Genomic DNA, 13,731 nt, shown 5'->3' on the forward strand with positions numbered 1-13,731 from the left:
ACATTTAAAACTAATCGGAGAAAGCTCTTTTTTACTCAACACACAATTAAACTCTGGAATTTGTTGCCAGAGGATGTGGTTAGTGCAGTTAGTATAGCTGTGTTTAAAAAAGGATTGGATAAGTTCTTGGAGGAGAAGTCCGTTACCTGCTATTAATTAAGTTGACTTAGAAAATAGCCACTGCTATTACTAGCAACGGAAACATGGAATAGACTTAGTTTTTGGGTACTTATGGCCTGGATTGGCCACTGTTGGAAACAGGATGCTGGGCTTGATGGACCCTTGGTCTGACCCAGTATGGCATGTTCTTATGTTCTTATGTTGTTGGTTCCTTTTTAAAACAATTTTTTATGGTATTTTGGGGGTATTGTCATATAGTATCAAGTTTCTTCCTTTACTGACTTATGGAATTTCTGTTATTTTTATTGTAATGAGCTTTGCTGCTTATAGCAAAACATGGGATATCAAAATGAAATGAATCCATGCTATATGCACCACAAAGCTTCCATAGGGAAAATATTACTCTACAGTGATATATGTGTGCCTGAAGTCTGAAATCAACACAGAAATTGTGGCTTGGCCTAAGCCAGAAAGGATTCTGGGTAACTGAAACTCTGGCCATAAGAAACTCAGATTGACCTTAGCTTGAATAGACTCTGGGAGACATCTGGATTGCATTTGGAGTTATCCAAATATGATGGAGGGTCATGAGGTCACAAAGAGCACATAGACGAGGCCACGGTCTCACAGAATACTGGCTCTACTGAGGGGCCCTAGTGAAATCAGAAAGTCCTGTAGATTCCCCTGAGATTAAGAGACTGAAAGACTGACAGGACGAAGAACTATCAGAAGATTGACAGTAAGCGGCAGACACGTGGGTCTCATCTAGGCCTTAATTGGATCTCAAGGTGGGAGGGAGGACCAGGGTACTTAGATTTAGTTTGTCTTATTGGGTCACAAGACACGAGGTTCGTGATCCTCCCACAGAATCAAACACTTCGGAGATTAAGACTGTTACCTATAAAAAAGAGAAATGTACTAATGCACAGGGAGATATACAGGAGCAGTTTTGTAAAGATGGAACTGTTACTCTGTTATCTCACAGAGGTCTCATATGATTGCCTTTCGATATGTAAAAATAAACACATTTGTTTCTACTAAATTTGGTATTGGACCTCTGTGTTCTTGGGGGAGCACCTCTAATCTAATAACAACAGCTGTATTTTTGTATCTGGTATTCACAGTCATGATTGTTCCTTTTGAAAGGATATTTAAACGAACAATCTGAAACAAAACCCTGCATATTTTAGTTATAATTTGTTTGATACCATAGCTATATCTTTATTTCTTCAATTTACATGAAAAGTAAGTTCTTAAAAGATAATACTGGCTCAATGGTATTGCGTGTCCTTACTTATCATTTGTAGTGCAGAGTAATGCTGGCACATGGGCCTCTTTAGATGAAATCCTGGTTTGTTCTGGTTCATCAACACTGGAAAAAAGAAAGTCTATAAGAATTCACACACAACACCTTTTTTGCAAGGCCCAGGATCATGAAATCTGGTTCACCCTTCCAAACAGACTAGCAAGTCATGTTCATTTAAACGAGTTCTCACACATGGCTGCATTGGAGAACTTTTACTTCCTTTGCTATATAAGAAAGAAGTGCATCTGTCTGAATGACTTGGCATTTATTTCAATTTGATAAATTTTAAAAAATTCATACTTTAGGAAGGACAATTTAGGTGACTGCACAATACCCCTAACCTGGAATGGTTTTGATATGAAGAAACACTTCTGGCACAATAGCAAAGGAAAAATACTGGAACAAAATTAGATAATATCTACCTTCCATCCCAGTCAATTCCCTTAAGACAAGAATGTAGGCACCTATACACATATAAATACTACATACACATTCATGTGCATTCAAAGAAATGTTCAAACAAGAACTGGAAAAGATTAAGGTTATCAAAATAAAACATATCTAAATACTTATTCACTAAATCTTTTTTAATACATTCTAATTAGGACTATAGAACTGTACAAATTCCTCACACAATATAGCAAGTCACTAGCATCAATCTCAATTACAGTTCTGAATTCTAAAAGCACAGTACCTGGTGAAAGCAAAAGACTGAGCAGCCCACTACCTGTTACTACATGTCTATTAAATGAAAGATATATAAGCTGGTAAAAAGGAAATCTTAAAATTATAATGGTATATATATTAGGGATGTGAATCGGGCTTCGGATTCAAAATAGTCTGAAATCGGGGGCTCCCCCAAAACGATAGGAAAACCCCACGATATTGTTCGTGGCGGTTCTCTTATCATTTTGGGGGAGGGCAAGAAAAACGGCAGACAAAAATAACCCCTAAACCCACCCCGATCCTTTAAAACTAATCCCTTAGCTTCCCTCATCCTCCCGACCCCCCCAAAAACTTTTTACAGGTACCTGGTGGTCCAGTGGGGGTCCCGGGAGCGATCTCCCACTCCCGGGCTGTCAGCTGCCACTGATCAAAATGGCGCCGATGGCCCTTTGCCCTTACCATGTGACAGGGTATCCGTGCCATTGGCCGGCCCCTGTCACATGGTAGGAGCACTGGATGGCCTGTGCCATTTTTAAAGATGGCGCCGGCCATCCAGTGCTCCCTCCATGTGACAGGGGCCGGCCAATGGCACGGATACCCTGTCACATAGTAAGGGCAAAGGCCATCGGCGCCATTTTTATTAGTGGCAGCAGACGGCCCGAGAGCGGGAAATCACTCCCGGGACCCCCACTGGACCACCAGGTACCTGTAAAATGTTTTTTTTTTGGGGGGGGGGGGGGTGGGGAAGGGTGGGGGAAGCTAAGGGATTAGTTTTAAAGGGTCGGGGTGGGTTTTTTGTTTATCGGCTTGGGCGCAGCCGATAAAAAAAAACCGCGATCGGGCCGGACGAAAAAAAAAAACACGATGTGAATCGGAACCGGAATCCGAACTGATTCCAGTTCCGATTCACATCTCTAAAATATATATATATATATATATATATATATATATAGACAGATATATGAACAGACACAGTCTCACACTGTATGTATATACTGTAGCAAAAACTGCCAGCATTGCTCGAGTTGTCTGGTCCATATCAGAGGAAAATTAGTTCTTACCTGATAATTTTCGTTCCTGTAGTACCAAGGATCAGTCCAGACAGTAGGGTTATGTCCCCCTTCCAGCAGGTGGAGTCAGAGGTCAAAGTTCTAAGCACCTCCAATATCCCAGGGTGCCTCCTGCTATCCTCCAGTATTTTGAATAACAAAGCAGAAACCCATGAAGAAGGATAATCAATGACTAGATCAACTATATATATGAATAGAACAAATTCAAAACATGAAAAAAAATTGTAACAATATTCAGAGCTTCTTAAATCATTGCATAGGAAAAATATAAAGGACATTACAACAATAATCAATAGCGAACTCTCCGGAAAAAAATTGGGCGGGCGTCTGGACTGATCCTTGGTACTACAGGAACGAAAATTATCAAGTAAGAACTAATTTTCCTTTCCCTGTACGTACCAGGATCAGTCCAGACAGTAGGGATGTACCAAAGCTGCCCTAAATGGGGTGGGATCCGGAGAGTCCCGCCTTTAGCACACTACTGCCAAAAGAGTCGACGTCTGGAGCGCGAACGTCCAAACGATAATGTTTGGCAAAAGTGTGCAAAGATTTCCAAGTCGCCGCTCTACAAATTTCTTGAGGTGAAACACAATGACTCTCGGCCCAAGACGCCACCTGAGAGCGTATCGAATGTGCCTTGAGACCTTCAGGAACTCGACGACTGTTACAAATGTATGCCGAAGCAATGGCTTCCTTTAACCACCGCGCAATGGTTGCCTTAGAAGCCTGATAGCCCTTCTTAGGGCCGCTCCATAGAACAAAGAGGTGGTCAGAAAGACGAAAGACATTAGTAATCTCTAAATAACGTAAAAGCACTCGGCGTACATCAAGTCTTTTTAAGTCTCGTGATTGAGAAGAAGATTTATCCAAATCTGGGAAGGCTGGCAATTCAACAGATTGATTGAGATGAAATGAGGAAACCACTTTGGGTAAAAAGGACGGTACTGTACGTAATGATATACCTGAATCTGAATCTCGCAAGAAAGGCTCACGGCAAGACAATGCCTGAATCTCTGAAATGCGTCTAGCAGAACAAATTGATACAAGAAATACTGCCTTGAGAGTTAAGTCTTTCAAAGTTATTCGATTAAGGGGTTCAAAAGGAGGAGCACAAAGACTACGAAGAACCAAATTCAGATTCCACGATGGACAGATAGCCCGGATTGGTGGTTTCAAATGTTTGGCTCCTTTGAGAAAACGGACAACATCCTGATGCATAGCAATAGATACACCATTCTCCTTACCTCGTAAACAGCCAATTGCTGCAACTTGGACGCGGAGCGAATTATAAGCCAGACCCTTTTTTAAACCTTCTTGTAAGAAAGCCAAAATGTCTACGACTGTAGCTCTGCATGGAGACAAGCCGGACTTACGACACCAAGCATCAAATACCTTCCATACTCTAACATAGGTGAGAGAAGTAGAAGGTTTTCTCGAACTAAGCATGGTGGTGATGACTGAGTCTGGATAGCCTCTCTTTTTTAATTGCCACCTTTCATAAGCCAGGCCGCTAGACAAAAGTGAAACGCCTGGTCGAAATATACTGGACCCTGCCGAAGGAGGTTGTTGAGGTGGCCTAGGCGGACTGGACCGTCGATCGCTAAGTTGATGAGATCCGCATACCATGGTCTGCGAGGCCATTCTGGAGCGACGAGAATCACCGGACCTTCGTGAGATTCTAATCGTCTCACGACTTTTCCTATTAGTGGCCATGGTGGAAACACAAAGAAGGATGTCTTTGGGCCAAGGTAGAACCAAGGTATCCACCCTTTCCGCTCCGTGTTCTCTCCTTCGACTGTAAAACCGAGCCGCTTTCGCATTGACACGGGTAGCCATCAGATCTAGCCTCGGTGTTCCCCACCTTCGGATGAGTATGTTCATTGCCTCCCAGGAAAGTTCCCACTCTCCGGGATCTAGATACTGGCGACTGAGAAAGCCCGCCTGAACATTGTCTGCACCTGCTATGTGCGATGCCGCTAGACGGCTTAGATGAGATTCTGCCCAGGTCATTAGCATGTCTGCTTCTATGGCGACAGAGCGACTTTTTGTGCCGCCTTGTCTGTTGATGTACGCTACTGTCGTGGCATTGTCGGAGAGAACCCTCACCGACTGATGCTGAATAAGTGGAAGAAATCTGCGGAGTGCTAATCGTACCGCTCTGGTATCCAAACAATTGATGGACCATTTGGCTTGTGAAGCTGTCCATCGACCTTGTGTCGATTGTGACTGGCATACAGCTCCCCAACCAAAAAGACTTGCATCCGTTGTCACCAATATTCACTGAGGAGGTTCCAGATCCATCCCCTTCTGTAGGTGATGTGGCACCAACCACCAATTTAGACTGGACCGAGCCAGCTCCAGATGGGGTAGAGGAAGTTGATACTCCTCTGATTTGGGGTCCCACCTGGAAAGCAATGCCCTTTGCAAAGGTCTTAGATGTGCAAAAGCCCATCTAAGACCATATCCAGAGTAGATGCCATAGAACCAAGAACCTGCAAATAATCCCATACCGTGGGTAAATTCAGATCCAAAAGGCGATGAATTTGCGCCATTAATTTGACCATTCGGTCCTGTGGAAGAAATACTTTCCCCACAGCTGTATCGAATCGAGCACCCAGAAACTGCAATACCTGTGTCGGAACTAGATGACTTTTCTTGAAGTTTACTACCCAACCAAGTATATGAAGAAGATGGAGAACCTTCTGAATTGCCAGTCTGCAAAGAGTCTGGGACTTTGCCCGGATGAGCCAATCGTCGAGATAGGGATGAACTAAAATCCCTTCCCGTCTTAACTCTGCTGCAACTACCACCATCACCTTGGTAAATACTCGTGGCGCCGTTGCTAGACCGAAAGGGAGAGCTCGAAACTGATAGTGTTCGCCCAACACCATGAAACGGAGATATCGCTGATGTGCCTCCTGAATCAGAATATGAAGATAAGCTTCGTTAGATCTAAAGAGGCCAGATCCAGTCTAGCATGGTGGATGTCGAGGGCCAATTTGGAAAAATGGAATGCCCCTCAAAGTCCCGGAATGGGTGATGGTCACCACGGATGCCAGTCTCAGGGGCTGGGGTGCAGTGTTTGGGCAGGACAGCCCAAGGCCTTTGGTCAGTGTGGGAGCAGACTTGGTCCATCAATCGGTTGGAGAAGCGGGCAGTGTGCAGGGCCCTTCAAATGTTTCTTCCCTTGGTCCGAGGTGCAAGTGCTTTCGGACAATACGACAACAGTGGCATACATCAATCACCAGGGGGGAACCTGGAGTCCTGTGGTAGCTCGCAAAGCTTTTATTTGTGTGGGCGGAGCTTCATCTCGGGGCATCGCGGCCTCTCACGTCGCAGGAGTGGACAATGTTCAGGCGGCTTATCTCAGCCGGTAACAGTTGGATCCGGGGGAGTGGAAGCCTGGAACCACATTTGTGCCCATTGGGGGACTCCTCAGCTGGATCTTATGGCAACGCGGGCCAATGCCAAGATGGAAAGGTTTTTCAGTCACAGACGAGAGGCTGGAGAGGTGGGCCTCGATGCTCTAGTATGCCTGTGGCCAACAGGGATTCTCCTGTACGTTTTCCCGCCGTGGCCACTCATATCGCGAGGCCCATCTTGGACCTCCTAAAGGTCAACCGGAGTTTGAGGGTACCATGATTCCGGATGGAAACTTTGCGGACCGTGATTGCGGCGGTCTGAAAAGGAGAGTTTTTAGCATCTCTGGATCTCACCGAGACCTATCTGCACATCCCCATCCAACAGGACCATAAAAAGTTCCTCCGGTTCAAGGTGCTGGGTCAGCATTTTCAGTTTCAGGCCCTCCCCTTCGGCCTTGCCACAACTCCTCAAACCTTCACGAAGGTGATGGTGGTCATCGCAGCAGCCCTGAGAAAGGACAGAGTATTGGTGCACCCCTATCTGGACGACTGGTTTATCTGGGTGAAGTTGCAGGAGGAGTGCTCGCGCTCAATTCTCTGTGTGCGATCTCTGTTGGAGCTTCTGGGCTGGATCATCAACCTGACGAAGATTCACCTAGTACCTTCTCAGTCCCTGGAATATTTGGGGGCCAGATTCAATACTCAGCTGGGCAGAGTGTTCCTTACACTCCACCCCACAGGGTGATCAAGATCCAAGGTCAGATAGCTCGCTTGCTCTGCCTCTCTGTTCCGAGGGTTTGGGATTACCTGCAAGTCCTAGGCTTACTGGCCTCAATGTTGGAGCTGGAACCTTGGGCTTTTGCTCATATACACCCACTTCGGAAGGCATTGCTGACCCATTGGAATCCTATGTCGAAGCATTACAACTTCTAGACTTAATAACCTTTGAAGGATCTCCTGGATTGCCACCTGCTTGCTTTGGGAAAGACAGCGCAACTCCAGAAAGACCGTGTTACGATCCTGCTCACGGAACCCATCCCACAAGCAGGCCTTCACTTACCCTGGCACCACCGCCGCTGCCGCTTCCCACGGTCCAGCCGCCGATGCTGTATCTCCGTGGCAGGAGGGGCCGCCGATGTCTGTCCTTCTTTGTGGCTTGTGAGCCACCGCTGCCGCCTCCCATCTTCACGGCCCTGTGCAGCAGGAAGCGGCCGATGAATTCTTCTTTGCGGCCCAGTGGTCCTCTAGGAGTCCTCTTCACGGCCTGTGCCATTCGGGCTCCATGGCCGATGCCATCTTGCGGCCTGGAGGCCGCTCCCGACGCTTGCCTGCTCCCTCCTCCTTCTGTGCGGCAGGGACGCCACTGTCCTTGGTCCTGCTTCTTCCCTGGGCCCTCCTCTAGGCGCCGGTGTGTGCCTCTTCAATCTATTTAAAGGGCTAGTGGCGGGAAAATCCCACGGCCCCACTGGAAATCTTCATTCTTTAACTTCCTGCTTCAGCCCTATAAAAGGGCTCACTTCCAGTTCCTCAGGGCCTTCAGATCGGATGTCATGGTTGTCCATGTTCTTCTATGCCGATCCAGGTCCTCCGTGGTCTTCATTTGTCTAGATGGCTTTGTTCTGTGTTCCTGGTCTCCTCGTCCTGATGTTCCTGGTCTCGTTCTCCGTCGGAGCTCCTTCGTCGCCTGTTCCATGTCCTGATGTTCCGTGTTCCTGATTTCCTGGTCCTGATGTCCTAGTCTTCACCTCTGCAACCAGTTCCCAGCATCCACCTTTCCTGGCATGCTGTCGTGGTCCGTGACCAGCCCATGGGGGGCTTTGTAGGGCGCTTCGTGGTACAAGGCCTTCTTCTCGTCTGCGGCACAAGATTCCGGAAGACCCTTGTTTTTAATGTTCCGAGTTTCAAGTTCCGAGTCTTGAATCCTGTCCCGGTCTTCGGAGTTCCTTGCCTGCTTCCTTCCATGACCAAGACTCTGCCAGAACTTGCTCCACTCCAGCATGGTCCGTGACCAGCCACAGGCGGCTGTGTAGGGCACACCTCGGTGCAGTACTCTACTGAATCTTTGACATGTTCCAGTCTCAATTTCAACTACTTCGCCTGGAGTCTGCTTCGCACTCAGCGTGGTCCGCGACCAGCCATGGGCGGCTGTGTAGGGCGTGCTGCGATGCAGTTCTCACCTAGTACTTTCACCTGAGTCCTGAAACCTTGCCTGAGATCTTCTGAGTAACCTGAATCCTTATCCGAGTCTTCCGAGAAACCTGAATCCTTGTCCGAATCTTCTGAGTAACCTGAATCCTCGTCTGAGTCCTTCCAAGTTCTAAGTCTTCGTCTGAGTCTTCCAAGTAACCTGAGTCCTCGTCGGAGTCCTTCCAAGTAACAAGTCTTCATCTTGTTCCTGCCCTCAGCCTCCGTCTGGCCTCATCCACTCGCTGTTCCCAAGCAGTGGGTTCGAAAGGGCTTTCGAGTGGCTGGAGGGCTACTGCTGAGACCAGCATTGCGTGGCTGGGTCTCCTTGGTGCGCGAGTACAGCAGAGGGCTGATCCTGCTTGGTGCCTGTTCCAAGTTCCTTGCTTTAGTTCCAGTCCTGCTTTGTTCCGGCTCTGCCCGTGCTTGCATACGCTCACCTCCCACAGTGTGGCTCGGGGCTCCTCTCTGAGTTGTGCCGTGGTTCAGGGGCTCACGCTCACCCATGAGCTAGCGGCTGCACCTGTATCAGGACCTGTAGGTCGCGGTCACAACAGACCGATCTGAGAGGGTGAAAAAATTAAAGCGTAACCCTCCCTGACGAACTCTAGCAGACACTGGTCAGAGATGATCTTGGCCTACTCCTCGTAAAAAGGGACAGTCTGCCCCTGATCGTTGAAGACGAGGAGTGAACCTGCCTGATTTCATTGGGGAGATTTGACTCTGCCTGCTCCCGCCTCTAGAAGACTTTCCGGAACCTCGAAAGGACTGCTGTCTGCTTGATGACTGCCGCATCGTTGAGAGTCCAGCAGATCTGCCAGAGTGGAATCGTTTTGATTCTCGAAACCGGGAATGAGAGGAGAAAGGCTTCAGTGTCTACTTCTTAACCTCCGGCAGCCTGTTGCCTTTGGTCTCTCCTAAGGATTTCATAAACTGGTCGAGGTCCTCCCTGAACAAAAGCTTGCCCTTAAAGGGAAGATTACATAACTGTGACTTGGATGAGAGATCCGCCGACCAATTGTGCAACCACAACAGCTGCCTGGCCACCCCCACTGAAACCATGCCTCGTGCCGTGGTCTGCACGAGGTCATATAAGGCATTGGCCACAAAAGTGACCCCCACCTCAAGGCAGGCCGCCTATGTCGAGGACAGCGTCCTGTGGAAGACTGTTCCTGAGGCTTCTGGATCCAACACAAGCAGGCGCACTGCATCAAGCTGACACAGACTACAGCTCGGAACCCCAGAGTGGACACCACAAAAACCCGCTTGAGCTGCACTTCCAGTTTATGATCCTGAACATCCTTCAGAGCGGCCGCCCCGGTGACCAGAATGGTGGTTTTCTTGGTGACGGCCAACATAGCAGCATCCACCTTTGGGATTTTGAGGGTATCCAAATGGTCCTACAACAATGGATAAAGCTTCACCATCGCCATTCCCATTTTCAAGCCGGAGTCGCATTCCTGGCTGATCATCTTCTGGATGATCTTAGGAATGGGGAAGGTGCCGTGAGGTCTCCATAGGCCGTTCAACACCGGATTGACCCCCTCGTTATCAGAGTCTTCCAAAGAAAGCTTAACCTCCAATTCCTCCAACACCGGGGGAATAAGAGGACACAACTCCTCCCTTTTGAATAGGCGGACCACTCGCAGGTTGTCGCCCTCCACCTCCGGACCCTCGAATGGCCCCTGATCCTTCTTATGTCCCTCCGGGTCCAGGGGGCATTCCACATAAGGGTCTGCCCCCAGATCCGCCGCCAGAGAAGAACCACCCTCACTCTGAGGGTCATCAAAATCGTCCACTTCCCCGGGTTCGGAGTCCAAATGTGCAGCACGGGAGTTTCGTGGCTGAAGGCATGGACCCGCGGACCCCAGCAGTCTCTTGGCAGAGACAGGAGGGCTGTCTTTGAACCTGTGCTTCCCCACTTCCCGAGCAAGGAAGGCCTCATGTAGCAGAAGGACAAACTCGGGGGGAAACTCCCTTGGGTCCATCTGGACTGCCGGGGCCCGGCCCAGCTGTCTATTCCTCACTCAGAGGAACTGCAGGAGATAGAGGAGGAGAAAGGTCACCGGAGCCCCGGGAAGACTGAGCCCCCTTGCCTTGCTCCCCCTCCACTTGAGAGGGACCGAGCCCTTGCAGGTCCCCGCTGTCCCCGAAGCCCTAGAAGCCCTCCGAGGCTTAAGTTGTTTAACAGAAGCGTCCTCTTCCCCCCCCCCCCCCCCCCCCACCCGTACACCCGGTGCAGAGGGAAAGGGAGTTTAAATAACCCGACCAAACACCACAGGCCCAGCAAGCTTCCATAAGCAGCCTGTCTGTCATCGCAAAAATAAACACAGGATCCGAAAAGGGAAAGTCACGGGGGAGCACCACATGGAACATGCCGCTAGCAGAAAGAGGGCGCACCGCCACAGATTTTCCTGCCGGCCACCGCAGGAAAATGCGCGCGCCGACCACCAAAGACAACGGACGGTCACAGCGACACCATCCCCCGCCCAAGGGTTAAAGTCATGCACTGGCAGGAGCCAATTTCCCCGCCCACACAGCCCGATGTGGACGAAAACGCCTGCCATGTCGGGCAGACTGCTTGTCAGTCTGTGCTGCCGCTCTCGCTCTAATACTTCTTTATTTTTTTTAAAGCTACAGCAGTCAAACTAAACAGGGGAATAAAAAGGCCCCCCAATAGGGGATACTTCTCTGTGGGCAGCAGGAAGGATGGGACTTCGGGACCCACTGAGGGAACCAGTCCCCTGGCTGTCAGTGGCCCTGGAGGGTCTTGGGCTAAACTGCTAGGGGTATCCAACCCCCCATTCACCCAGTTCAACCCAAGGGATGGCCCTCAACAGGAACATAGTACCTCGGGGAGCACCAGATCTTCCAACACGAGATCACTCAGGACTGCAGGTTTACACCTCCACCATCTGTTGGAGGCAGAGAAATACTAAGGGACTGTAGGTGGCACTCTTGGACAAGTAGCAGTGCCCAAAGTTTTATTCTCTGCCTCCATCTGCTGGTAGGGATGAATAAAACCCACTTGTCTGGACTGATCCGGGTATGTTCAGGAACCCACACTGAGATGTTAATTTAATGGCCATCCCTTCAAATTTCCCTGCTGTGAAAATAGCTTGTTCCCTGTATGTACCTGGATCAGTCCAGACTCTTGGGTTGTGTCTCCCTGCCAGCAGATGGAGACAGAGAAAGTTTTACTGACACTGCTACTTAACCACATGTTCCTCAGTATTTCTCTGTCTCCAGCAGATGGTAGATGGTTACAAACCTGCAGTTCTGAGACAATTTCTGTTTTTTCTTTTTGAGATTTCCTTCTGGGGTTCTTTTTCTTATTTTCTGGATCCTGTGAGATTCTCCCTGTCGGGTTGAGGCAGGCAGCCCGAGGGTTGGTGACCCTTTTTATGCCTGAAGTGTGCACCTGTGGGGTGTAAATCTGGTGGTCCAGAACCCTCCCCTTCACGAGGCTGCTTGGCGGCTGCAGGCTCTGGGTACCCTTTTTTGTCTGAGACAGCCTGTCAAATTTTTATGATAGTATGCTCAGTCTCAGTTTGGGGAACTTTTTGTATTAAAGTTTAAAAAAAAAAAAAAGAGAGAAACATTTGTCCTCCTGAGCAGCAGCCCTCCTCGTAACAGTGTGGTAGTTTACTTTTTATTTTTTTCCTGATGGTTTTTTTTCTGAGCTTGTCAGCAGAGTGCTCTGATGGGCTGGGGGTTGGCCTGCTGCATGTGTGGCACAACTCAATCGCGGCTCAGCCATCTCAGCTTATGTGCATGTTCAGAGGGGGGGAGGGCCCCTCCAACCATCTGCCGACCGCGAAACAGCGTCAGGGCATAAGAACATAAGAAATTGCCATGCTGGGTCAGATCAAGGGTCCATCAAACCTAGCATCCTGTTTCCAACAGTGGCCAATCCAGGCTACAAGTACCTGGCAAGTACCCAAAAATTAAGCATATCCCACATTACTGATACTAGTAATAGCAGTGGCTGTTTTCTAAGTCAACTTGTTTAATAGCAGGTAATGGACTTCTCCTCCAAGAACTTATCCAAACCTTTCTTAAACCAAGCTACACAAGGGTTCCCTCTTGTACAGGATGCATCGGGTCCCGGTGGGGGTAACTCGGATGATTCTGTCGAGGCACCTATAGTGGCGGAGGAAGCTCAGATTCAGGGACTTCCAGCGGACCTGGGAGATCCAGTTTCGGTTGAGCTGACGCCAGGGGACGCTATAATGGTCCCACTGCCTGAAGGTGATAACCCAAAGGTGGTACATCTTTTTCAGAAAGAAGAGCTTGACGCCTTGCTGCTGCTGGCTTTTCAGGTGTTGGGGGTTAAAATCCAGAAGGTGGACTCTGATTTGGATGGAGCAGATCCGGTCCTGGATGGGATACAGGGTCCTCCCATGGCTTTTCCATATCACAAGTTGGTGCAGAAACTGGTGGAAGCGGAATGGGCCTCTCCCAATGCTAGTTTAAAGGTGGGCAGAGCCATGGAGTGGCTTTATCTGTTACCCGAGCAGATGTTGCAGCTGTCTGCTCTTCCTAAGGTCGATGCTGGTGTGTCGGCCTTTACGAAAAGAATGACTATCCCCGTGGTAGGTTCTGCAGCAGTGAAAGATGTTCAAGATCGCAAGTTAGAGGTCCATCTCAAAAGGATTTTTGAGGTCTCAGCACTGGCCTTGCACACGGCTATTTGTACGAGTTTTATGCAAAGAGCATGTCTCTGTTGGGTTCAACAGTCCCAAGAGAATCTCCCCACCTCTGACAAGGAGTTAGACAGGGTTGAGAGAATTGAGGCGGCAGTGGCTTATGGAATGGATGCTCTTTATGATTTGGTTTGTACTTTGTCTCGCATTATGGCGTCTGCTGTTTTCGCCAGAAGGTTGCTCTGGCTGCGAAATTGGGTGACAGATGTTTCCTCCAAGGTGCAGTTGGGTTCGCTATTCTTCAAAGGTCGTCTTTTATTTGGCGAAGATCTGGAACATTTGATGCAGTCTCTGGGGGACAATAAAGTCCTCAGGTT

The 13,731-nt window shown here is 48.8% G+C and overlaps 1 protein-coding gene across 6 annotated transcripts in view; it reads right to left on the reverse strand.

Moving 5' to 3' along the window:
- TEX14 (testis expressed 14, intercellular bridge forming factor) overlaps positions 1 to 13,731 on the reverse strand; it is a 608,800-nt gene that overhangs the window by 191,024 nt on the left and 404,045 nt on the right. For all 6 annotated transcript variants that reach the window (XR_003858113.1, XR_003858112.1, XR_003858111.1 and 3 more), the window contains exon 22: positions 1,415 to 1,492. Coding sequence is in view for 3 of the 6 variants with exons in the window: in XM_029611460.1 (XP_029467320.1) it covers positions 1,415 to 1,492 (78 nt within the window). In the remaining 3 variants the exon portion in view is untranslated. The remainder of the gene's footprint in view (positions 1 to 1,414; positions 1,493 to 13,731) is intronic.

Source organism: Rhinatrema bivittatum, chromosome 8, assembly GCF_901001135.1.
Source record: "Rhinatrema bivittatum chromosome 8, aRhiBiv1.1, whole genome shotgun sequence".
Taxonomy (NCBI): Eukaryota; Metazoa; Chordata; class Amphibia; order Gymnophiona; family Rhinatrematidae; genus Rhinatrema; species Rhinatrema bivittatum.